The 25,278-nt window shown below is 47.6% G+C and overlaps 1 protein-coding gene across 2 annotated transcripts in view; it reads right to left on the minus strand.

Annotated features, from left to right (window-relative positions):
* Positions 1-25,278, minus strand: part of LOC143933595 (uncharacterized) — a 52,805-nt gene that overhangs the window by 12,823 nt on the left and 14,704 nt on the right. For both annotated transcript variants that reach the window (XR_013263127.1, XM_077456542.1), the window contains exons 3-4: positions 20,904-21,050; positions 3,031-3,069 (exon numbers count right to left, since the gene is read on the minus strand). Coding sequence is in view for 1 of the 2 variants with exons in the window: in XM_077456542.1 (XP_077312668.1) it covers positions 3,031-3,069; positions 20,904-21,050 (186 nt within the window). In the remaining variant the exon portion in view is untranslated. The remainder of the gene's footprint in view (positions 1-3,030; positions 3,070-20,903; positions 21,051-25,278) is intronic.

The raw sequence follows: 25,278 nt of genomic DNA on the forward strand, positions 1-25,278 counted from the left end.
CTTTTCCGCTGCTAGCGTCTCTTCCACTGCACCGCCCAAGCTCCCCAGAACCTATTCCACATGCCAGGTGAGACGTTGCCATGCCGTGCTGCGTCTGTTGTGCCTGGAAGCAAAGAGCCACACTGGCCCGGCACTCCTTTCAGCTTTGCGTTCACAGGCAGATGAGTGGCTAACACCGCTCAATTTGACAGTTGGTAAAGTGGTGTGTGACAACGGTGCCAATCTGCTTAGCGCATTGAAACAGGGCAAAATCACGCACGTGCCGTGCATGGCACACGTCTTAAACTTGGTCGTGCAGCGATTCCTTGTCAAATACCCTGGGGTCCAGGACATCTTGCGGCAGGCAAGGAAAATCTCGGCCCATTTCAGAAGATCTTACACGGCCATGGCTCGCCTTGCTGACATTCAGCGGCGACACCATCTGCCGGTCAGACGTCTTATTTGCGATTGCCCGACGCGATGGAACTCAACCTTCTATATGCTTGATAGGCTGCTCCAGCAGAAACGTGCAGTTAACGTCTACCTGTATGAACTCTGCGAAAGAAACGGTTCTGGGGAGCTGGGTTTTTTTTCACCGCGCCAGTGGCTGCTCATGCGCGACACATGCAGACTTCTGCGGCCATTTGAGGAGATCACCAAACTGGTCAGTCGCAGCCATGGCGCCATCAGTGACATGGTACCTTATGCCTTCTTTCTGGAGCGTGCATTGCGTCGTGTCATTGATCAGGCTGTGGAGGAGCAGGAGCGGGAAGATGAGGAAGTCGCAATGCTGGATGAATTCCCAGGGGGGGCTACTCTATCTGAGACAAGTCAACAACAGGAGTCTGATGAGGAGTCAGAGGAGGATGGTGCCGGGGCGGATGAGCAGGAGCAAGAAGAGCATGCTTTAAACCTTTCTGGGATCCCTGTTGTGCGAGGATGGGGAGAGGAGAATGAAGAGGACGACATTATCCTGGATGATGAGCAGGAGCCAGGCCACCACACCGCTTCCACTTTAGTGCAAATGGGGGCCTTCATGCTCCAGTGTTTTAATAGGGACCCCCGTATAAAAAGCATGAGGGTCAAGGACCAGTACTGGGTGGCAACGTACTTAGACCCCCGGTACAAACACAAAATGGCGGAAATGTTACCGCCGTCGCAGAGGGCTGTCAGAATGCAGCACTTCCAGGCCTTGCTTCGAGAAATGCTGCATTCTGCTTTTGCGTGCGCTGGCAGAGGAGCAATTCCCACTCCCAGAGAAGGATTTGCGGGTACCAATCCAACAGCGCCTGCAAGAAGAGGCCGGTTTGAAGATGTGTTGGTGACTTCGGATATGAGGTCATTCTTTCAGCCGACCCATCGACAGGTGTCATCCGGATCCAGCATCAGGGAACGCCTAGACCGTCAGGTGTCCGACTACATTGGGTTAACGGCCGATGTGGACGCTCTGAGGAGTGATGAACCCCTAGACTACTGGGTGGGCAGGCTTGACCTCTGGCCAGAGCTTGCCCAATTTGCAATCGAACTGTTGGCTTGCCCCTCATCCAGTGTCCTGTCCGAAAGGACGTTCAGCGCAGCAGGGGGGATTGTGACCGATAAGCGTACTCGCCTAGCTCACCACAGTGTTAACTACCTCACATTTCTAAAAATGAATGAGGCATGGATCTCGGAGGAATTCAACACATGTGATCAGTAGACCATGTATATGTCTATAAACAATTTTTGGAATCAAGCACACAGACCTTCTTAATTCATTTGGCTCACTTCCCTGACCCAAAAAAGCACACCGTACTATATGCCCCTACCCTCCTCTTTGAAGAGGTTGAGCGGTGTCATATTTCTACTGGGGCTGCTTATTATGAGGGGTTCCCACCATCCCTGTGCTGTGCTGACTTCCTCCTGGGTGTTCTTATTATGAGGGGCTCCCACCATCCCTGTGCTGTGCTGACTTCCTCCTGGGGGTTCTTATTATGAGGGGATCACACCATCCCTGTGCTGTGCTGACTTCCTCCTGGGGCTGCTTACGGTGCTGCTGTCAGCGCTGTATGTCACGGAGCTGCTGTCAGCGCTGTATGTCACGGAGCTGCTGTCAGCGCTGTATGTCACGGAGCTGCTGTCAGCGCTGTATGTCACGGAGCTGCTGTCAGCGCTGTATGTCACGGAGCTGCTGTCAGCGCTGTATGTCACGGAGCTGCTGTCAGCGCTGTATGTCACGGAGCTGCTGTCAGCGCTGTATGTCACGGAGCTGCTGTCAGCGCTGTATGTCACGGAGCTGCTGTCAGCGCTGTATGTCACGGAGCTGCTGTCAGCGCTGTATGTCACGGTGCTGCTGTCAGCGCTGTATGTCACGGAGCTGCTGTCAGCGCTGTATGTCACGGAGCTGCTGTCAGTGCTGTATGTCACGGAGCTGCTGTCAGCGCTGTATGTCACGGAGCTGCTGTCAGCGCTGTATGTCACGGAGCTGCTGTCAGCGCTGTATGTCACGGTGCTGCTGTCAGCGCTGTATGTCACGGAGCTGCTGTCAGCGCTGTATGTCACGGAGCTGCTGTCAGCGCTGTATGTCACGGAGCTGCTGTCAGCGCTGTATGTCACGGAGCTGCTGTCAGCGCTGTATGTCACGGAGCTGCTGTCAGCGCTGTATGTCACGGTGCTGATGTCAGTGCTCTGTATTACGGTGCTGCTGTCAGTGCTCTGTATCTCCTGCACCCTCTTGTTTGCCTACCCTGGTCCCTGACCTTCCCTCTCCTCCATTGCCTTCATTAGCTCCATAGTCCTGAATTGTCAGAACAATTTCCCAAATAAAAAAAAAATGCTTGTAGTTATCGATCCCAAATTCACCTCATACATGTATTATGCTATTGTCCAGGTGGTGGGACTACGTGCTACCCCCTAATAATTACCCCGTGGCCGCAAATTCGACCTAAAGGTTTGCGAAATTCGCCTCCCATTGAAGTCAATGGAGCCCGCGGCGAACGGTCGTTTTCGCGAACGTTTGTGTCCGTTCGCGTTTCGCGTTCGCGAAACGTCCCGTCGGAAGTTCGTCCATCACTAGACACCACACTCCGTTAGGTTGGGAACTTGTGTTTGGTACTTATAAAATAGAAAACAGAGACAGATGAGTTAACACATAACAATTGCCTTTCTGTGGACAGCTTTCAGTTATGTGCATTGTGACTATAATATGGTCATTGATGGACTGAAAAACTGGTGTTGCCACCTCAAATTTACTAAGCAACCTGTAAAAGGAATAGCATTAATACGCTATGTATAGATTTCAAAAATATAAATGGGGGGAGAACCTCTGGGGGAATCTAGGATGGAAAAGGACCTGGGGGTCCTAGTAGACGATAGGCTCAATGGTATGCAATGCCAAGCTGCTGCTAACAAAGCAAACAGAATATTGGCATTAAAAAGGGATTAACGGCAGCGATAAAATGATAATTCTCCCGCTCTACAAGACTCTGGTCCGGCCGCACCTGGAGTATGCTGTCCAGTTCTGGGCACCAGTCCTCAGGAAGGATGTACTGGAAATGGAGCGAGTACAAAGAAGGGCAACAAACTTAAAAAGGGTCTGGAGGATATTAGTTATGAGGAAAGGTTGCTTCTCTCTGGGGAAGAGATGCTTGAGAGGGGATATGATTTCAATATACAAATACCGTACTGGTGACCCCACAATAGGGATAAAACTTTTTTGCGAGAGGTAGTTTAACAAGACATGTGTCCACTCATTAAAATTAGAAAATAGGTTTAACCTTAAACTGTAAGAGCGGCAAGGATGTGGAATTCCCTTCCACAGGCAGTGGTTTCAGCGAGGGGCATCAATAGTTTAAAAAAAACTATTAGATAAGCACCTGAATGACCGCAACATACAGGGATATAGAAGGAATTAGAGGTATAGGACGTTTTTCAATGTTCCAATGGTCCAGCTTGGATCAACTTAAGTATGTGCCTTACCTGTGGGATCCCAGTGGAAACTGGAAATAAGTGAAGTAAGCACCCCTACTACAGTGATCACTGCTAGCTTTTAGGTCCCGTGCCGAGCAAAGTCATTCACTCAGCATAGGTGCTATACAGGGAACACTTTGTATTTTCCCAATGAATACAAAGTATTTTCTGTCTGGACAAGATAGAGGGGCTTGGCAGTAGTATGACAATCTCCTCCTTGTCCAATCAGAGAATACATACATGGATCCATTGAGAAAATGGAAATAGTTTTCTGAATGACACCTGTGCCAAGCTGGTAACCTCCTGTGTTCAGTGAACAGCAGGGAAACCACTTGATGCGGGACCCGGATGCTAGTGGAGATCACTGTAGTAGTGGTATCTGCTTACAGTGACTTTTTGCTTCCAAAGGGATCCGACAAGTATGGCACATACAGTACATACTTACCTTGGTTCCAGCAGGACCAATGGGGACTATATAAAAACTGCTATACCTTGAATTCAGCTTTAAAACCCAACCAGGTTAAATATGGAGTTGAGTGAGTCAGCCAAGTATAGGTGGAACAAGGCGCCACATCCCAAAAAGTAAAAGAAAAAAAAAATGAAAAAAAGGGGGCTTTTGAGGTGCCTGAAAAAAAAATGTAAACGAATTCATATATAGTAAAAAAAATAACAAATTTTATTAAATAAATTTATTAAAAAATATATAACAATCTTCTTATTAATAGATAAAGGTGTCCCTCACGCCACTAGGAGTAATGATTCCAAATAGCTGCAAGACCTAATAGTGTTCACAATACACAAAACAAATAATATAAAATATATAAAGTGATCTTGCACAGTGTTCGAAAATCACATAAAAACATGAAATAAAATCCACAAATGGATAATAGTGCACTTAATATTGCTGCACTATTTATCCATTTGTGGATTTTATGTCATGTTTTTATGTGAATTTCTAACACTGCGTGCGATCACTTTATATATTTTTAATCTTCTTATTAAAATAATGTATTCAGACCAAAACATTCATAAACGTAATAATATATCTACTGTACAAAAACGTTGTCCTTGACATGTTTCTAGCTTCTTGAGGAGATTTGTAATGATCTGTGTGCAGCGTATTCACTGCAATACATAAAAAGAATACATAAGACAAAATACAATAATGCAAATAATGGGGACAAAAAATGCCCTTAATTAATCATCTTAAAACAAGAACAAAATTGTGTAGGATTATCTGAAACTGCTCTTACCCTGAAAGAAATTTCAGGTCAGTATGCAAACACACCAGGGCCACCGGACCCCCAAATATGAAGGATATCAGTTTGTCATAGGAGAACCAAAGTGCCTGTCTAAAGATCTAAAAAATGTCAGAATATGAACTCTTACATGTATATCAATAGCTACATACCAAAAAAAACATTAAAGCGGACCTCCACCCTGAAGTGGAAGTTCCGCTCATCTGATCCCTCCCCCCCCTCCGGTGCCACAATTGGCACCTTTCAGGGGGGAGGGGGGTGCTGATACCTGGATAATCCAGGTATCTGCACCCACTTCCGGGACAAGCTAGCCGCAGATGCCCCCCCCTCCCCCCCCAGTTGTGTTCTGGAAAACACACAGTTCCCAGGACACAGCGGGGACCAGTGGAGACACACAGCGCGACTCGCGCATGCGCAGTGGGGAAACGGGTAGTGAAGCCGCAATGCTTCACTTCCCGATTCCCTGACAGAGGATGGCGGCGGGGGCAGCAGAGAGACGAGCGATTGCTCGTCATCTGCCGCCGACATCGCTGGACCCTGGGACAGGTAAGTGTCAATTTATTAAAAGTCAGCAGCTGCAATATTTGTAGCTGCTGGTTTTTAATATTTTTTTTAAAGGTGAAGCTCCTCTTTAAGATCCACAACCAACATCTGCCTGTGCAAAACCCACCTTGAGTAATAAATACCTATAACAAATACAAAGCTGTAATTGCTAAATAGGTTTAGCAGAGTTGCAAACTATAATTTTCTTCATCAACCACCAGGCATGTACTGGCCATCGGGACTACCGGGAGTTTCTCAGTGGGCCGATGGCTCAGTGGGCCACTCTGATGTAAGGGGGCTGGTGATGGGACTCTCTGATGTAAGGGGGCTGGTGATGGGACTCTATGATGTAAGGGGGCTGGTGATGGGACACTCTGATGTAAGGGGGTGCTGATGGGACACTCTGATGTAAGGGAGCTGCTCATGGGACACTCTGATGTAAGGGGGCTGCTCATGAGACACTCTGATGTAAGGGGGCTGCTCATGAGACACTCTGATGTAAGGGGGCTGCTCATGAGACACTCTGATGTAAGGGGGCTGCTCATGAGACACTCTGATGTAAGGGGGCTGGTAATGGGACACTCTGATGTAAGGGGGCTGGTAATGAGACACTCTGATGTAAGGGGGCTGCTCATTGACACTCTGATGTAAGGGGGCTGCTCATGGGACACTCTGATGTAAGGGGGCTGCTCATGGGACACTCTGATGTAAGGGGGCTGCTCATGGGACACTCTGATGTAAGGGGGCTGCTCATGGGACGCTCTGATGTAAGGGGGCTGCTCATGGGACACTCTGATGTAAGGGGGCTGCTCATGGGACATTCTGATGTAAGGAGGCTGCTAATGGGACACTCTGATGTAAGGGGTGCTGATGGGACACTCTGATGTAAGGGGTGCTGATGGGACACTCTGATATAAGGGGTGCTGATGGGACACTCTGTTGTAAGGGGGCTGCTCATGGAACACTCTGATGTAAGGGGGCTGCTCATGGGACACTCTGATGTAAGGGGGCTGCTCATGGGACACTCTGATGTAAGGAGGCTGGTAATGAGACACTCTGATGTAAGGGGGCTGCTCATGGGACACTCTGATGTAAGGGGGCTGCTCATGAGACACTCTGATGTAAGGGGGCTGCTCATGAGACACTCTGATGTAAGGGGGCTGCTCATGGGTCACTGATGTAAGGGGGCTGGTGATGGGACACTCTGATGTAAGGGGGCTGCTCATGGGACACTCTGATGTAAGGAGGCTGGTAATGAGACACTCTGATGTAAGGGGGCTGTTCATGGGACACTCTGATGTAAGGGGGCTGCTCATGAGACACTCTGATGTAAGGGGGCTGCTCATGGGACACTCTGATGTAAGGGGGCTGCTCATGGGACATTCTGATGTAAGGAGGCTGGTAATGGGACACTCTGATGTAAGGGGTGCTGATGGGACACTCTGATGTAAGGGGTGCTGATGGGACACTCTGATATAAGGGGTGCTGATGGGACACTCTGATATAAGGGGTGCTGATGGGACACTCTGTTGTAAGGGGGCTGCTCATGGAACACTCTGATGTAAGGGGGCTGGTGATGGGACACTCTGATGTAAGGGGGCTGCTCATGGGACAGTCTGATGTAAGGAGGCTGGTAATGAGACACTCTGATGTAAGGGGGCTGCTCATGGGACACTCTGATGTAAGGGGGCTGCTCATGAGACACTCTGATGTAAGGGGGCTGCTCATGGGACACTCTGATGTAAGGGGGCTGCTCATATGACAGTGATGTAAGGGGGCTGCTCATGGGACACTCTGATGTAAGGGGGCTGGTAATGGGACACTCTGATGTAAGGGGGCTGGTAATGGGACACTCTGATGTAAGGGGGCTGGTAATGGGACATTCTGATGTAAGGGGGCTGGTAATGGGACACTCTGTTGTAAGGGGGCTGGTGATGAGACACTCTGTTGTAAGGGGGCTGGTGATGAGACACTCTGATGTAAGGGGGCTAGTGATGGGACACTCTGTTGTAAGGGGGCTGGTGATGGGACACTCTGATGTAAGGGGGCTGGTAATGGGACACTCTGATGTAAGGGGGCTGGTAATGGGACACTCTGATGTAAGGGGTGCTGATGGGACACTCTGTTGTAAGGGGGCTTGTGATGGGACACTCTGATGTAAGGGGTGCTGATGGGACACTCTGTTGTAAGGGAGCGCTGATGGGACACTCAAAATGTAAGTGGGCTGGTCTGGATGAATTCCAGGGCCAAATTTCTGTCCCAGTCCAGCCCTTCCAACCACCAGATAGAGCCAGAAAGTTATGACAGAAAAGCTGTAGGTACAATATAGGAAGGGAAAACCTTTTATTGAAACCTCAATAACTCACAATCTGTAACTCAGTTTTCAATAGAGACATCAATGCCAACAATTGACAATTCATAGAAACAATGATTGAAATGAGACTGGAGGCCATTAGAACCCCAAACAGAACTCACGGGGAGACCATCCAACAACGACGAGGCATGCTCAGCGATACTGGAGCAGCCAACATCCTCATTAAAGGGTCGGTCCAAAATGTAACAAAATAAAAAAAACTACAAAAAACATCCTAATAGGGGGCCAATCATTAGTTAACAAGTAATCTAATCCTCTGGTCCAGACTATTTGCAAAAAGGAAGATGACCACCCATCCAAAATGACAATTCCAATTGCACCCGATGGTCGCAGACCTGCAAGAGACAGCCAGAGGATCCAAACAATGTAATATTAAAAAAAAAACGAAAAAAAAATTTCAAGCAGAATAAAGAACAACTTTCAGTTGGAAAATTTGTTGGTAAATATAAGTGATCATCCAAAGTGGTGATAACCACCTTGGATGATATACAGTAAAGCATGTATGACATTAAGGCTTGTAAATGAAGGAGAAGGAGCAACATCTTAAAGGAATGGCTTCAAACTATTGGTTTCATTTAGCCCAGGATGCCTGGTAGCTGATAAATTATAAATCCATTTAGTCTCGTTTTGCAATAGTGATTTATCAATATCCTCGCCTCATTCATGTTGGGGGATGTATTCTAAGGCAAAATAATTCATCTTAAATGCGTTGAAATTATGGTAAAGACCTGAATGGCAACTAATGGGAGTTAAAACAAGAATATTAGTACACTAATATCATATATGGCACTGTGCCAACCGAATAAATGAAATAAAAAAAACGTGTATAAAAAAACCATAAATACTTCACAAAACGTGCTCCATAAATAAATATAAATGAATAATATTATGAGCAGAATAAAGTTCCTGACCACTATATTAGGTGGGCTGCTGCACAGGGGATGGATAGATCACAAATAATAGTTAATTTTATGCAATCATAATACTTCTGTGCAATAATTCTAATAAACCTCAAATATAGCAGCTTGCATTTGCATTGAGAGCTTTACAAAAATCCCATTTTGCAGTCTCCTATAGTGAGTCCATAAACATCTTGCCCCTGCAGTGTTCAAACGCTGTGCTGAATGTATCTCTTAACTTCCTAATTTCCTCCTCCTCCTCTTATTTCCACCGTTCACATGCAAAGGAAAAAAACAGAGACAGGGCATAGCGTGATACTGTAAGGTAAAATGAGCTACTTCATACTCATCGTTCCACTCACAAAACCTCTCTTGTTTGGAGCATAGATCAACTGCAACTGTCAGATTACACTCCTCCTCACAGCCTCCCCGTGCTTCACGACACTGCAGGCTTGGCGTCACTGGCTCCTCCTCCCGACGCGGTGCGTCACAGGTCACGTGACATTCTCAAGGGAAATGAGCCTTGTGACACTCGTGGGAGATTTTTAAACCGCATTATGTTGTGTGGTTGTCATAGTGACTCCACAGGGATCCTCGTGTCATCATGCCGCCTCTCTCTAAGCTCCCAACATGAGCTGAATCATGACAAACTTAGAGTACAATCTTTGCCACAAAAAGATAAATCATTACAAACATTGTGCATGTTCATTACATTTTACCAATCTGAACATAACTATTTAATAAAAAATCTTAAAAATACAGTGTGTCAACGAAAACAATCAACTCCTCAAATGTCCCAGTCCAAACAATGAATACATCGTCAATGAATCTTCTCCAGATCAGAACATTACCAAGAAGCTCCTGCAAAACTTCTCTGGAAAAAAAGGTCTCTCTCATCCCCCCCAGATACAGGTTGGCATATGATGCGGCACACCATGTCCCCATAGCATCCCCCTGCACCTGGAGGTGGTGGGTGAGACCAAAGAAAAATAGATTTGTAAGGACAAATCTGAGGAGGTCCAAAATGAACCTATTATAGGGGCCTGCCATGATACCTCATTCAAATAAGAAGCCCTCCACAACCCTAACCCCCCTATCATGGAGGATTGAATTGTAGAGGGCCTCCACATCAACCACCACCAGCCATGCACTCTCCGGTACATGGACATTATCCAAGGCCCAGATAAGATCACTGGTGTCTTGAATATGGGACATAAGAGCAACAACATGGGGATGTAGATAGTCAAGCAGTTCACTTGCTGGTTCCATCAGGCAGCCATTTCAAGAGGCAATAGGTCTGCCTGGTGGTTGAATCAAGCTTTTATTAATTTTGAGCAAAGCATATAGTGTGGGTGGGGGTTTTTGGTGTTTTGACATTCAAAGATTCCTATGTTTTGTTGTCAATAATATTGTTTAAATGAGCCTGGGTAATAAGTAACAGTTCTTTTAGTGTGTCCAAAATCCCCCCTCACCCCTGGTTCCGCTGGCAACCCCACCCCTGCAGGCACCTGGTCCCCCCTCCCCCCACAGCCTCCTTAAACTCCCCAAGCCCAGCATCCCCCAAAGGCCTATCTGGCTGCTGTAGGCGACTTGGCCCACCAGACGATGGCACCGCTCTCGACAGGTACATCCCTGCGACATCTTCCTCCATCAGCTCCCCTTCTTCCAGGACCTAGGCCTGGAGGCGGGGGCCTCCCAACTGCCGCTCTGCAGATGGCTCCGCTCCACCCCCTTCCGCAAACATGGCTCCCACACGAGGAGAGCCTCCGGCCACTCTACCGGCAAAAACGCCGCTCGCAGGCCCCTGTCTCCCCCGTCGGGCAGCCCCCCCGACTTGAGCATCGCCAGGGGCCACTGCCTGATGCACCTCCGCTCAGACAGTCCTGGCAGGGGCATGTGATCTAACCGGGTGATTGCCCCCCCTCACGTACAGGGCCATTGGCGGGGATTCCTCCCAGGCCCCCTGCCCGCTGATGGAGGTGTCTGCTTCGCAGGGGGACCTGAAGGGTCCCAGCTGGGGCTCCCAAAATGGCGCTGCATCCTGGGGATATTATCCTGGCTCAAGTGCACCGGAGGCCGAGACCTCCGAGCCCACGTGCGGGTAGCCCTATCTGAGGGCTGCAAAGTGGTTGTTGCAAAGTGGCCGCAATTTGGCTCTGCAGCCAGTCTGTGCCATGCTGTTCTGCTGCCGACCTAAGCTTGTCCCACAGGCTGTCTAAGCTACTCATCTTTCTATTGCAGGTGGGGTGCTCCTGAACTTGTCTCCTATCCTGCTGACTCTGGACTGCTAAACTACAGACCTCCCCCTACCACCAGAAAACCTATACTCCTCCCATCAGAACATTACTCCAATAAGGTAAGTTCCTATGTTACTAACCACACCTCTAACTATTTCACAGTAAGACTTGCACCCTGTCATGTCTGCACTCTGAATGAATGAATGAATGAATGAAATACTTGTATAGCGCACAATGCGAACTGAATCGCCTCTATGTTGCAGCTATGTGCATGTCTTTATAATCTTTCCATCTAGTTTTCTCTATTACCTTGGTTACCTGATGGGTGAATGCCCAAATGTTCGGGTTAGCCTGTAATAAGGGGAAAGCTTGTGATTTTGGCTTATAAAGTTGAGGAGGAGGGAAGCAGATACTCTCGGGTGTTTGAGTGATGGAAAATCCACCAATTTCATTCAGAGAGTTGGAAACTGGTTCTTCAGAGGAATTACTTTCCTCCCAAAGTTACATCAACTTATTCAAGGACTTCATGTCTTCGATGTTGCATCCTTTCCAAATCTCATTCTCGAGAGAGTGAGATTTGCAAGATTGATCATTGTGACAGTGGGGTCACTTTGGACACAGGGTGAATAAAAGAAACCCCCGATATGGTCTGTGATAGCCATATTCAAGGCTGTATAATACATTGTATACTGTATGTGGGGGTTAAGTGTCATTGCTGTGAGGAATTAAGTTGTTTTGCATTTCTATTTTTGATTTAAGTCTATCCTTGTGTGTATTGTAAAGTGCCAGACAGACTGGCTGCTAACCCTTTGTGAAAAGATGTGTATTGGGTGGGATCGTTTGAAGCCTAGCAGACGTCTTGGGATGTGTGGGTGGAGCTGGGCTCTTGTTCATGTTAAAGCATGTGCCTTGAATTGTGTATAAAGTTACAATGTGGGTTTTTAATAAAGGCATTCCTACTACAGAAGGGACAGAGTGCGTCTCGTCTCTTTGCCAGAGGGGTTGGCTTCTATAGGAAAGGGTCGTTTAGCTGTGGATATTGGCAGCGAGTGGATGTGTGTCCAGAAGAGGGAACATCGTAAACGGCATTAACCCCCTTTATATTAGGGGAGCCGTTACATTGGTGGCAGCAGCGGCATCTTCCCTCCAGTTACTGGGACACTTCAAACCACCACAGTAAATGACCAGCTATGCAGCCTGCAGGAAAGCCACACTGAAAGACTTACTTGAGAGCCGTGGAGGGACCAGTGGGACGAAGAACAAGGCCACCTTGATCAGGGAACTGACCGAGATGGATCCGAGGGATGGTGATGCAGGACCCCGGTCAGTTGAAGACTTGTTTCAGCAACGAGTTCGACAGCGGGTGGCATTATATGGTGCTAACCCATCAGAGACCGCCATACAGAATGCCATTAGAGACATCCAGCTGCAGGATGAGCGACAGGAGAGAGAACTAGAGCGGCAACATGAACAGAGAATGGCAGAAATACGGCAATCGGAGACAACACCTAAAGATGCAGCGCCTGTCCGTAAGTTGCCCTTTCGGGCATTCAAACTATTTAAGGAGGGAGAGGAGGAAATTGAAGCATTCCTGCAGGACTTTGAGAGACTATGCCAGATACATGAAGTACTGCCCCAAGATTGGGTCGTCTTACTGGCAAGTAATTTAACTGGCAGAGCGGCGGATGCGTATCGGACCCTGGAGGATGAGGACGCTAAAGACTATGATCGGGTAAAAGAAGCTCTGCTAGCCCGATTTGCCATTACACCCGAAGCCAGCCGGATTAAGTTTCGAGAATCTCGGAAACAAACCCACATAACATACGTGGAGTGGGCACATCGTCTGCAGCGAGACCTTAAGGGCTGGATCCAGGGAAGCCACGCTCATACCATAGAGGACATGACCCAACTAGTACTCTTAGAACAGTTCTTTAACCACACCCCTCCGGTACTACGGGATTGGGTACGAGATAAGCAACCACGGACTGTACAGCAAGTGGCTACTTTGGCCGATGAATATCTGGACTCTCGAAGGTCAGGCGGAAGCGAGCGCTATCCACCATCTCGGCCCAGTTTATCAGCCTCTAACACAGCTTCAGCACCAACCCCAGCGGCCACTTATCCTCAGCAGCCCAGGTTCAACTCCCAGGACTATGCACAACCCATCAGGTGTTTCGGATGTAAACAGCTAGGGCACAAAAAGCCAAACTGTCCAATAAATCGAGCCATCCACGGCGCTACCATGACCCTACTACAGAAGAACCTCATCCCAGAGAGCCAACACACCGGAGACACTGTAGCCGTAAGAGTAGCGGGAGGTACCATCTTCCGGCTACCCGTGGCCCGTGTTCACCTGGATTGGGGGGTTGGTTCGGGACACGTGAATGTGGGGGTGATGAAGGACTTGCCTGCGGATGTACTACTGGGGAATGATTTGGCCCCCCTGCTTTCTGCTTACACCCCGATGGGCCCCGATGAAGTCAACCCTGTGACTACCCGTGCACAGACACGTACTGCTGGAACCGGCCCACTTGCTGCAGAGACCCAGGTGAGACTATCCTCCCCGACACGTACCTTAGATCAGGCGCGCCTAGGCTGGGATACCCCAGAAGCATTCGGGAGGGAAACTCGGGAGGACCCGACCTTACACAAGTATAGGGCTAAGGCAGATACTCAGGAAAGGGGAATAGATGGGGAGCTGTTTGAATGGGATGGGGATAGACTGTATAGGATCCCTAAGCCATCTCAGAGAAGTAAGGCCCCTTCGCAGAAACGACAGCTGGTGGTACCTAAGAAATACCAGCTGGAGATTCTGCGAATCGGGCATGATGTGCCGCTAGCAGGACATCTAGGGTTCCGTCGCACGGCCCATAGGATCACACAGAATTTCTTCTGACCCAATTTTAGCCAGGATGTGCGACAATACTGCAAAACGTGTGACACATGTCAACGGATAGGGAAGAGGGGGGACCACCCTAAGGCTAAACTCATGTCCATGCCTATTATTGGGGAGCCCTTTTACCGCATAGCCGTTGACATTGTGGGTCCCCTTGCCCGGTCTAGTCCATCCGGAAAGAAGTATATTCTCACCGTGGTGGACTACGCCACCCGTTACCCAGAGGCAGTAGCTATGTCCAACATTGAAGCAGAGACAGTAGCTGATGTCCTGGTTAAGATTTTTACCAGAGTGGGGTTCCCTAAAGAGATTCTCTCTGACCAGGGAACACAGTTTACCGCGGTACTCACCCGGCAGTTGTGGAAGGTGTGCAATATTAAGCCCTTACTGAGCTCCCCCTACCACCCCCAGACTAATGGTCTCTGCGAACGCTTTAACGGGACCCTCAAGCAAATGCTGAGGACCTTTTCGGACTCTTGCAGAGACTGGGAGAGATTCCTGCCTCACCTGTTATTTGCATACAGAGAGGTACCCCAGGAATCTACTGGGTTCTCGCCCTTCGAGTTACTCTATGGGAGAAGGGTCCGCGGACCCCTCGATCTCATCAGAGGACACTGGGAGGGAGAGACAGAGCAAGAAGGGACCCCCATAGTACACTATGTTCTGGAACTCAGGGACCTCATGGAGCAACTGTCTCTGATGGTAAGAGAGAATCTCCAGGCGGCCCAGGGAAGACAGAAGAGATGGTACGACCGGGGGGCCCGACAGCGGGTCTTCCAGGTTGGGCAGAAGGTCTTAGTGCTCAAGCCTGTGAAGACCGACAAGATGCAGGCATCTTGGCAGGGCCCGTATAAAGTAGTAGCCCAGGTATGTGATACTACCTATGTCATTGCCAGCTGTGCAGATGAAAGAATCCAGCGAACCTTTCATGTGAACATGCTGAAGGAGTATCAGGAATGGCAGGAGGATGTTGCTGCAGTATGTGCCCCTGCTGCGGACGACTCAGAACGTTTACCCCTCCCTGACTTACTAGAGAGAGAGCCCCAGACCGACCTCATTAGCCTTGTACAGCTAGGAGACCGGTTAAGCCCCACAAAGAAGGAACAGGCTAAGCGGCTTCTGTGGGAGAAACAGGCGACATTCTCCCAAAGACCGGGCTATACGACCTTGGCTGTACATAAGGTAGAGACCCCTGGACAAGCACCCCTCCGCCAGCCCCCCTACCGTATCCCTGAAGCAGTCCGAGAGGAAATGCGGAAGGAGATACAGGAGATGATTCAGTTAGGAGTCATTGAGCCTTCTGACAGCCCTTGGGCCTCGCCTGTAGTCCTGGTGCCTAAGAAAGACGGGACTACCCGGTTCTGCGTGGACTACAGGCGACTCAACGAGAAGACCACCACCGATGCCTACCCGATGCCCAGGGTAGACGAACTACTAGATCGTATAGCCAGGGGACGTTATTTAACTACAATAGACCTGTGTAAAGGTTATTGGCAGATCCCCCTGGCCGAGGATGCTATCCCCAAGTCGGCATTTGTTACCCCATTTGGCCTGTACCAGTCTAAGGTCATGCCAGTTGGAATGAAAAATGCCCCGGCGACCTTCCAACGTATGGTAGATAGGCTCCTCGATGGCTTCCAGGATTTTGCATGTGCATATCTGGATGACATTGCGATCTACAGTGGGTCTTGGGAGGAGCACCTGGTTCACGTAGGAGTGGTTCTGGACAAAATTCGGGCCGCAGGCTTGACCTTGAAACCAGACAAGTGCCATCTAGGGATGGTGGAGGTGCAGTACCTGGGACACCGAGTGGGGTGTGGGAACCAGAGACCCGAGCCAGCCAAGGTAGAGGCAGTAGCTAACTGGCCCACGCTCCGTACTAAGACCCAGGTATTGGCCTTCTTGGGAACTGCAGGGTACTACCGACGTTTTGTCCCTAATTATAGTGCTATCGCCAAACCCCTGACTGACCTGACGAAAAAGAATTTACCTAGGCAAGTCCTCTGGTCTCCAGCTTGTGAATCTGCGTTTCTAGCCCTCAAGCAAGCACTTGTAAATGCCCCTGTCTTGGCTGCCCCAGTACCTAACAAACATTTTCTTGTCCACACGGATGCTTCCATGTTTGGACTGGGGGCGGTGCTGAGCCAAGTTGGGGAGGATGGAGGAGAACACCCTGTCGCATACCTGAGTAGAAAACTATTACCCCGGGAAGTGAGCTATGCGGCAGTGGAGAAGGAGTGTTTGGCCCTGGTCTGGGCCCTTAAAAAGCTGAACCCTTACTTATACGGACAGGAATTTTCACTGGTCACCGACCACAACCCATTGGTCTGGCTTAACCGGGTCTCCGGAGATAATGGCAGGTTGTTGCGGTGGAGCTTAGCCCTACAACCTTACAACTTCACCATCAGCTACCGACCCGGTAAGCAAAATGGCAATGCTGATGGGTTGTCCCGGCAAACCGACGCCCTCCCGGGCTCCTAGTGCAATGTTGACGGGTTATCCAGTATTGGAAGAATGGACCCATGGACTAACTGTGGAGTCAACCCGTCTGGGGTCCCCTCCTCTGTTAGTCCCCTGCCGAAAGGGGAGATGTGTGACAGTGGGGTCACTTTGGACACAGGGTGAATAAAAGAAACCCCCGATATGGTCTGTGATAGCCATATTCAAGGCTGTATAATATATTGTATACTGTATGTGGGGGTTAAGTGTCATTGCTGTGAGGAATTAAGTTGTTTTGCATTTCTATCGTTCATTTAAGTCTATCCTTGTGTGTATTGTAAAGTGCCAGACAGACTGGCTGCTAACCCTTTGTGAAAAGATGTGTATTGGGTGGGATCGTTTGAAGCCTAGCAGACGTCTTGGGATGTGTGGGTGGAGCTGGGCTCTTGTTCATGTTAAAGCATGTGCCTTGAATTGTGTATAAAGTTACAATGTGGGTTTTTAATAAAGGCATTCCTACTACAGAAGGGACAGAGTGCGTCTCGTCTCTTTGCCAGAGGGGTCGGCTTCTATAGGAAAGGGTCGTTTAGCTGTGGATATTGGCAGCGAGTGGATGTGTGTCCAGAAGAGGGAACATCGTAAACGGCGTTAATCCCCTTTATATTAGGGGAGCCGTTACAATCATGTTATTTATCGAGGATACAGCAATACCTGTCTGGAGGAGGCATATCAAAGAGCCCACACTCAGAACAGAGAGGTACGAATACATAAAAAAAAAAAAAAGAAATTTTTCTACTGCAAGACTGATCACCTGTTACAGGTTCGGGGCATTATGGAGAAATTCTGGCATTTTTGGCAGCAGGTGATGTTTCCAAATATGTAAAGGATTATCCCGAAATAACATTGAGAAGGTCTCAGTATTTGCATGACCAATTGGTTCATATTCATCATTCTGTCAAGAAGAAACAGTGTGGTTCAAGAACTTCTGGCTCTACCAGATGTTGTAGATGCAATTTCTGCCAATTCACTTTGCCTAATGGTCAAATATATAGACAAAGATTCTCTGCAAATTGTCAGTCTATAGGAATTGTGTACTATATGAGATGTGACTGTGGCGTGTTTTACGCTGGTAAGACAAAATTACAGTTCTTTCATCGTATCAGTGATCATGTCTCATTGATAGGTAAAAAAAGAATGGAAACTCCCATTAGTTGCCATTAAGGTCTTTACCATAATTTGAACACATCCAAGAAGATGAAGTTTTTTGCCTTAGAATACATCCCTCAACATGAACAAGGTGGGGATATTGATTCACTATTGCAACACGAGACTAAATGGATTTATAATTTATCAGCTACCAGGCATCCTGGGTTAAATGAAGCCATTAGTTTCAAGCCATTCCTTTAAGATGTTGCTCCTTCAATTACAAGCCTTAAAGTTTTTGTAAACCCTTACAAACCACTTTGACCTACAGGTAAGCCTAGATTAAGGCTTACCTGTAGGTCCAAGAAATATCTCCTAAACCTACACGGTTTAGGAGATATTTACAAAAAGACAGGCTCCGCTGTCTATGGTGCATGTGCTGTAGATAGCTGCATGCAGACACACTGAGCATGCCGCTGCTAATGGCGATATGCAGTTAGTGGCGGCTCCCGTGCACATGCGCGGGAGTGACATCATCGCTGCTCCGGCACTGTGAGCTGCGGATGCAGCGATACCCAGAAGAAGGCGGGCGCTCTGTGCTACAGGGGACAGCGGTGACATCGCTGGCTCCTGTGTCAGGTAAGTGACACATAATGGACTTTGCAGGGAGACAAAGAGGAAGTAAACCCATTGTGGAATGTCCAATTGTCCATGTGCTAAAATGTCTCAATTGGCTGTCCTGTACCCCATGATGGATGTGTCATCATGGGTCAAAGTTCTTTCACACTGTAAACACATATGTCCGCCGGGCGAACAGCGGCAATAGTCCGCCGATCGGGCGAATCGCGAACATGCCAAATTCGCCGCAAACCGACCGCCAGGCGAACCGTTCGGCCATCCCTATTTATTGATAACAATAAATTAAACGGGATTACACTATGTGGATGCCCCTTTGTTTTTTGTACATGTCGGGAACCCTTCCCATGCTTGGCTGACATCTGATAGAGAGAGTTTGAAACAACAGGGAGAAAGTGGAAAGAGTAAAGATCCTTATATTTAAATGCGTGTATTTTACTTAGGTCTGGTGAGTGTATCCCCATTGGGGGAGTTTCGTTTCCTCACGTGGTGATATCTGGTGGAAGCGTCAGTCAAAAATACAGCAAGGATTTTTTTCACTTAAAACCACTTTTATATTTTTCTGTGGATTCTAAGACTTTATGTGACTTTATTTATATGTTTGAAATATGACATTGAAATATGTATAATGTTTTGATGGACAGTCATTTATTTTACATATGACCTCTTTTTTATTGCTTTTTATTTCTATTGTGGGTATTGCTATATCTACTGTGTTACTTCAGACTTTTCAAAATGGCCGACGGGACCTCACGCATGGAGGTCCACACTTGATTGGCAGAAGCATCTGTCATCAAGTGGGAGGACCATGAATAGCCCTGCATGGCTGTGGTTTAATTTGAAAAGTCCATCCGCCATGCAATCACCCAGGAGCCCTACACAAACATCTGCTGTTTAGAGGCAATTATCGAACCTCATTTGTGTTTTACCAAACAAGTTTTGTTTGCTCATCCTGGTTTTAACTGCTATGGCAAACAATGATATTCCTTGCAGATCCAGCTGATTTGGAGCTTGGAAAGTTTGATGCCTTTGGAAATGAATGCAGTTTGATAGTTATTTCTGGAATGCCCCGTCTTGCCTGTTTGGAATAGTAACAAAAAGGTAAGAGCTTTCCCTTGTGGTTCTATATACCCATTGATAACTGAGTTATTGAGGTTTCAGTATAAGGTTTTCCCTTCCATTATTATACCTACAGATTTTCCGTTATCATCCATTTCTGGCTCCCTCTGGTGGATGATGAAGGAAATTACAGCTTGCAAATCCGCTAAGCCTATTTAGCAATTCCAGCTTTGTATTTGTTGTTATAGGCAATGAATACTCAAGGAAGGTTTTGCACAGGCAGATGTTGGTTGTGGATATTACTGTTTTTTTTTTTTTTGGTATGTAGCTATTGATGTACAATGATGTTACAGTTTATATTCTGAAATTGTTTAGAGCTTTACACAGGCACTTTGGCTCTCCTGTGACACACTGATATCCTTAATATTTGGGGATCCGGTGGCCCTGGTGTGTTCGCATCTTGACCTGAATTTTGTTTCGGGGTAAGAGCAGTTCCAGATGATCCTACACAATTTTGTTCTTGTTTTAAGATTGCTTTAGGGCATTTTTTGCCCCCATTATTTGCATTATTGTATTTTGTCTTATGTTTTTTTTTTTTCATGTATTGCAGTGAATACCTTGCACACAGACAATTAAGAAATCTCCTGAAGAAGCTATATATTTTAGCGAAACATGGCGAAAACAATGTTTTTGTATAGTAGATATATTACATTTCCAGATGCTTTGGTCTGAATATATTATTTTAATAAGAAGATTGTTATATCTTTTTTAATATATGTATTTAACACAATTTGTTATTTTATACTATTTATGGATTAGTTTACAATTTTTTCAGGCACCTCAAAATTTCAGCCACCTTTTTCCATTTTCCAACCAGGTTAAAGTTCACTGCTGTTATGGTTTTGTGGAGAGTCCCATGGATTTGCAAACTTTTGGTTAAAAACCTTCCAGGGTTGCCACCAGAAATCAAGAAACAACCTAAAAGCAGTGCACAGCCTTTGACCCTGGTCAACTAAGTCACAAAAGCCAGTAGTCTGAAGGAATGGATAATCCAATCTCCTTTTCTGTTAAAGGGTGGGTTCATAGCAGACATATTGTGAGCCTGTGCTGGAGTTGTTAGGGAGAGTTGACCATCCTGTGTAGGGGGTGAGACTGTTTTATATTTATTTCTTTAGAAAAAAAAAAGGAATTGGTAGATGTCTTCTAAGACAATGCTGATCTTTCACTTCAACAGCTTTCTCATTATAGGTAGAGATAAGGGAGGGGTAAAAAGGCAGCACCATTTTACCCCTCCCCTATCTCTACCTATGTAATAACGTCACTTAGTGAAGTTTTTGGGGTAGAAAGCAGCCACGATCATCTCCTGATACATTCCCCAGCATGGGATTTACTATGTAACAGCTTGCTCATTAGCTAGGGCATTTAATTAGCCAAGATGTCTACTTACTGCTTCCACAGTGTAATTGTTTGGACAAACATTCTTTTTCAACTTACATTTGGGCGTTATTGGAGTGCAGTAGTCCATGTTACAGCACGTGGTGGCTATCCTCTTTGTAGAACTGTCATATGTATAAGTTCCGGTGACACTACATTCTGCTTGTGGTGCACATAATCTTTTAAAGGCTTGGGTGACTATAAAAGCTACAAAAAAAGATATGAAAATACAATTTTTTTACAGTGTTTTTTTTCATCAAAGGCATAAGTAAAAGGTGAAACAAAATTGGGGGAATTTAATGCAATCCAAAACACAAACATTTCACAGAAGAGCATTCGTTTATATAATTAGAAATGGGACAAACACCCCTCTGGTTCAATTTGCACCAGAATACCTGGAACAGGCAAAAATTTCTGGTGAACATCCAAACCCTATCAAAGTCTATGGAACACGAACATGAAAAATCAAAAGTGCTCATTTTAAAGGCTTATATGCAAGTTATTGCCATAAAAAGTGTTTGGGGACCCGGGTCCTGCCCAAGGGGACATGTATCAATGCAAAAACCAACAGTTTCTTCAGAGGCAGTGATTTTAATCTCCCTGGTGGTTTTCCCGAGTGTGGCTCAGGGTTAAATTTCAGTACCATTAGCCGTAACTCCGAGCCACACTCGGGATTGCATTGCAGGATCCTGGTGCAGATTGCAGGTTACTTACCTTGTCCCCAGGATCCTGCGATGTCCCCCCGCTGTGTCTAAGGGCTCTGTCCTCTGCCCAATGCCTCTGTGTGCCAGGCTCTGCTCCCTGCGAGTGTTGTGACGCACGGGGTGGAGCCCGGTGGCAAATTCAAATATAAGAAAATTCATAATACATACAGTACAGTGTAATCTTACAGATTATATTACTGTATGAAATCATTTCACATCCCTTTTGTCCGTAGTGGTTTGTCCAGGGTCCTGCATGCAGTTTTATATTATAAATACTGTTCTTTCTGCCTGGAAACTGGAGATTATCCATAGACATAAAGAAAATATCCATCCAAATAGGCCAAAGGTTGCCTACATCCCAGAATGCAATAAAAAATAAAAAAATAAAAACCCCAGAGGGGATGGGACTTTAAGGGCAACAATGTATAATGGTGAAAAATATATATATAGTTTATTCAAAAATTACATCTATACATACATAAATAATTCCAACAATATTCAGAAAATATAAAAACATAAGATAGTGATACTGGTAGATTCTCATGTAGATCCGGATATATATATACTATATATATATATATATATATATATATATAGGGAAAAAAGTTCAAAAGTGCTCCAATGTAATCCATGCGATTCAGTGGTTGCTGTGATATCAGTCCAATATTAAGGTGCTACGTTTGCACTCAGGTGTTCCCCCCAGGTAATGGCTGCTCATCTTAGAGTGTGTGACCTTGCTGATTAGACTTGGTCAGTACACGCATTGGAACCTGTAAATGGCTCAGTGGTAAATCCGGATTCCTGTGGTGGCCTCACTCTGTGCTTCAATATGGCAATGGAGTCCATTTTGTGCCTCAGTAATACCAATAGAAAAAGGAGGACTTTATAGTGTAGTATGTTAAAGCTTTTATTATCAACACAGTAAAAAATCCCTTGCAGGGTACTCACATTTGCATGGCGCGTCAGGGCGCCACTCTAAAATCGCATAAAAGCAAGCTGTAGCGGCTGATATCAGGGTGGTATGCTGATCGGCCGTAGTGGACGCACTAACTAGCGTTCCATCCTGTCCTCTTTCCCTACGCGTGTCGATACAAGGGGTTAATTCGTATCATCCTCAGGGGGTAATTTGATCTACAGCATCGGGTGTTCGCCTATTCGCCGAACAGCGAACATTATGCAGTGTTCGTGACAAATTTGAAAGCCGCGGAACACTGTTAAGGTCTATGGGACACTAAGGCCGCGTACACACGCGGGGACTGTTCGCTGAAACTTTGTTCGTCAAACAGTTGCCGCAACAGTCCGCTCAAAATTTGCATGAGCGGACTTGCCCACACACGGCACTTTTTGAGCGGACTGTTTCAGCGAACTGTTTGCCAAACAGTTCGCTCAACTTTTGAAATGAACGGACTCGCCCACATAAGGCGGAGGCAAGTCCGCCCATTTCGAGCGCGTGTACAGGTAGGCGGGGCCGGCGACGGAGACGTCGCTGGACCCGCTGCCTGGAATGAACTTAAAGGGACACCCAACGCCGAAAAAAATCGGCGTGGGGGTTCCCCCAAAGTCCACAACAGACCCTTGTTCGAGCACGCTACCCGGCCGGCCAGGAAAGGGGGGGCGAGCGAGCGCGCCCCCCCCCTGAGCCGTACCAGGCCGCGTGCCCTCAACATGGGGGGTGCCTTGGGGAAGGGGGGGCCGCGCGGCACCCCCACCCCAAAGCACCTTGTCCCCATGTTGATGAGGACAAGGGCCTCTTCCCGACAACCCTGGCCGTTGGTTGTCGGGGTCTGCGGGCGGGGGGCTTATCGGAATCCGGGAGCCCCCTTTAAGAAGGGGGCCCCCGGATACCGGCCCCCCCACCCTATGTGAATGAGTATGGGGTACAATGTACCCCTACCCATTCACCTGTGAAAAAAAGTACAAAAAAAAACACAACACAGGGTTAAAATATTTTATTGCACAGCTCCGGGGGTCTTCCGTCTTCGGGGGTCTTCTCCGGACTCCTCCGCTATCTTCTTGTAGCTCTTTTGGTAGCGGAGGAGTCCGGCTTTCTTCCTCCCCGCCGCCGGCCTCTTCTTCCGACTTCGGGGGTCTTGTCCCCCTCTTCGGTTCTTCTGCCGGGCCACCGCGCCTTCTTATAGCTCTTTTAGAGGCGGTGGCCCGGTCTTCTGTCGCCGCTGACGCCGCCGCCTTCCGTTCTTCTTCTTCTTCTCCAGGAGATGTTGACACGACGCTCTCTCCGGCCGGAATGCCAGAGCCACCCTGCGCTGCCACTTATATAGTGCCAATGGGGCGGTGTCACATGGTATATGTCACATGGGTTGGTCACATGGGTTGATGTCACATGGTGACCCCGCCCCCTTACAATGTCATAGTCCCCATGTGACATCAACCCATGTGACCAACCCATGTGACATATACCATGTGACACCGCCCCATTGGCACTATATAAGTGGCAGCGCAGGGCGGCTCTGGCATTTCGGCCGGAGAGAGCGTCGTGTCAACATCTCCTGGAGAAGAAGAAGAAGAAGAAGAAGAAGAACGGAAGGCGGCGGCGACAGCGGCGACAGAAGACCGGGCCACCGCCTCTAAAAGAGCTATAAGAAGGCGCGGTGGCCCGGCATGGTACGGCTCAGGGTGGGGGGGCGCGCTCGCTCGCCCCCCCTTTCCTGGCCGGCCGGGTAGCGTGCTCGGACAAGGGTCTGTTGTGGACTTTGGGGGAACCCCCACGTCGATTTTTTTCGGCGTTGGGTGTCCCTTTAAGTTCATTCCAGGCGGCGGTGCCCGCGATGTCTCCTTCGCGGGCCCCGCCTACCTGTACACGCGCTCGAAATGGGCGGACTTTTCTCCGTGCGGGAAAAGTGCTCATTTCAAAAGTTGAGCGAACAAGCCCACACACGCGGGAACTGTTCGCTCAAACAAAGTTTCAGCGGACAGTTTTTCGGAATTTCCGAAAAACCTCGTTCAGGAGACTGTCCGCTGAAACTGTCCGCTGAAGCCCCACACACGAGCGGACTGTCCGCTGAAACACTGTTCAGCGGACAAGGTTGAGCGAACAGTCCCCCCGTGTGTACGCGGCCTTACACAAAAACATTTTAAAAGGCTTATATGCAAGTTATTGTCATAAAAAGTGTTTGGGGACCCGGGTCCTGCCCCAGGGGACATGTATCAATGCAAAAAAGTTTTAAAAACAGCCGTTTGTTCAGGAGCAGTGATTTTAATAATGCTTAAAGCAAAACAATAAAAATGTAATATTCCTTTAAATATCGCGCCTGGGCGGTGTCCTTAGTATGCCTGTAAAGTAGCACATCTTTCCTGTGTTTAGAACACTACCACAGCAAAATGAAATTTCTAAAGGACAAAATCTAATTTATAATTGCTCCCGGATGTAATGTCTTGTCGGATCCTGGCAATACAGACAAAAATCATTGAAAAAAACGCCATGGGTCCTCCCTCCCCCAGTCCATTTCCAGGCCCTTCAGGTCTGGTGTGGATACTAAGGGGAACCCTGGGCCAATTTTTTTTATAAATGTCATCGGGGTCCCCCCAAAATCCATACCAGGCCCTTCAGGTCTGGTATGGATTTTAAGTGGAACCCTGAGCAAAAAAAAAAAAAATGGCGTTGGGTTCCCCCTCAAAATCCATACCAAACCCTTATCCGAGCATGCAACCTAGAAGGCCGCAGGAAAATGGGGGGGGGACGAGAGAGCGCCCTTCCCCCCTTCTGAACCGTA

This window comes from Lithobates pipiens, unplaced genomic scaffold (genome assembly GCF_037356315.1).
Source record: "Lithobates pipiens isolate NorthernLeopardFrog02 unplaced genomic scaffold, aLitPip1_a1.2 Scaffold_27, whole genome shotgun sequence".
NCBI lineage: Eukaryota > Metazoa > Chordata > Amphibia > Anura > Ranidae > Lithobates > Lithobates pipiens.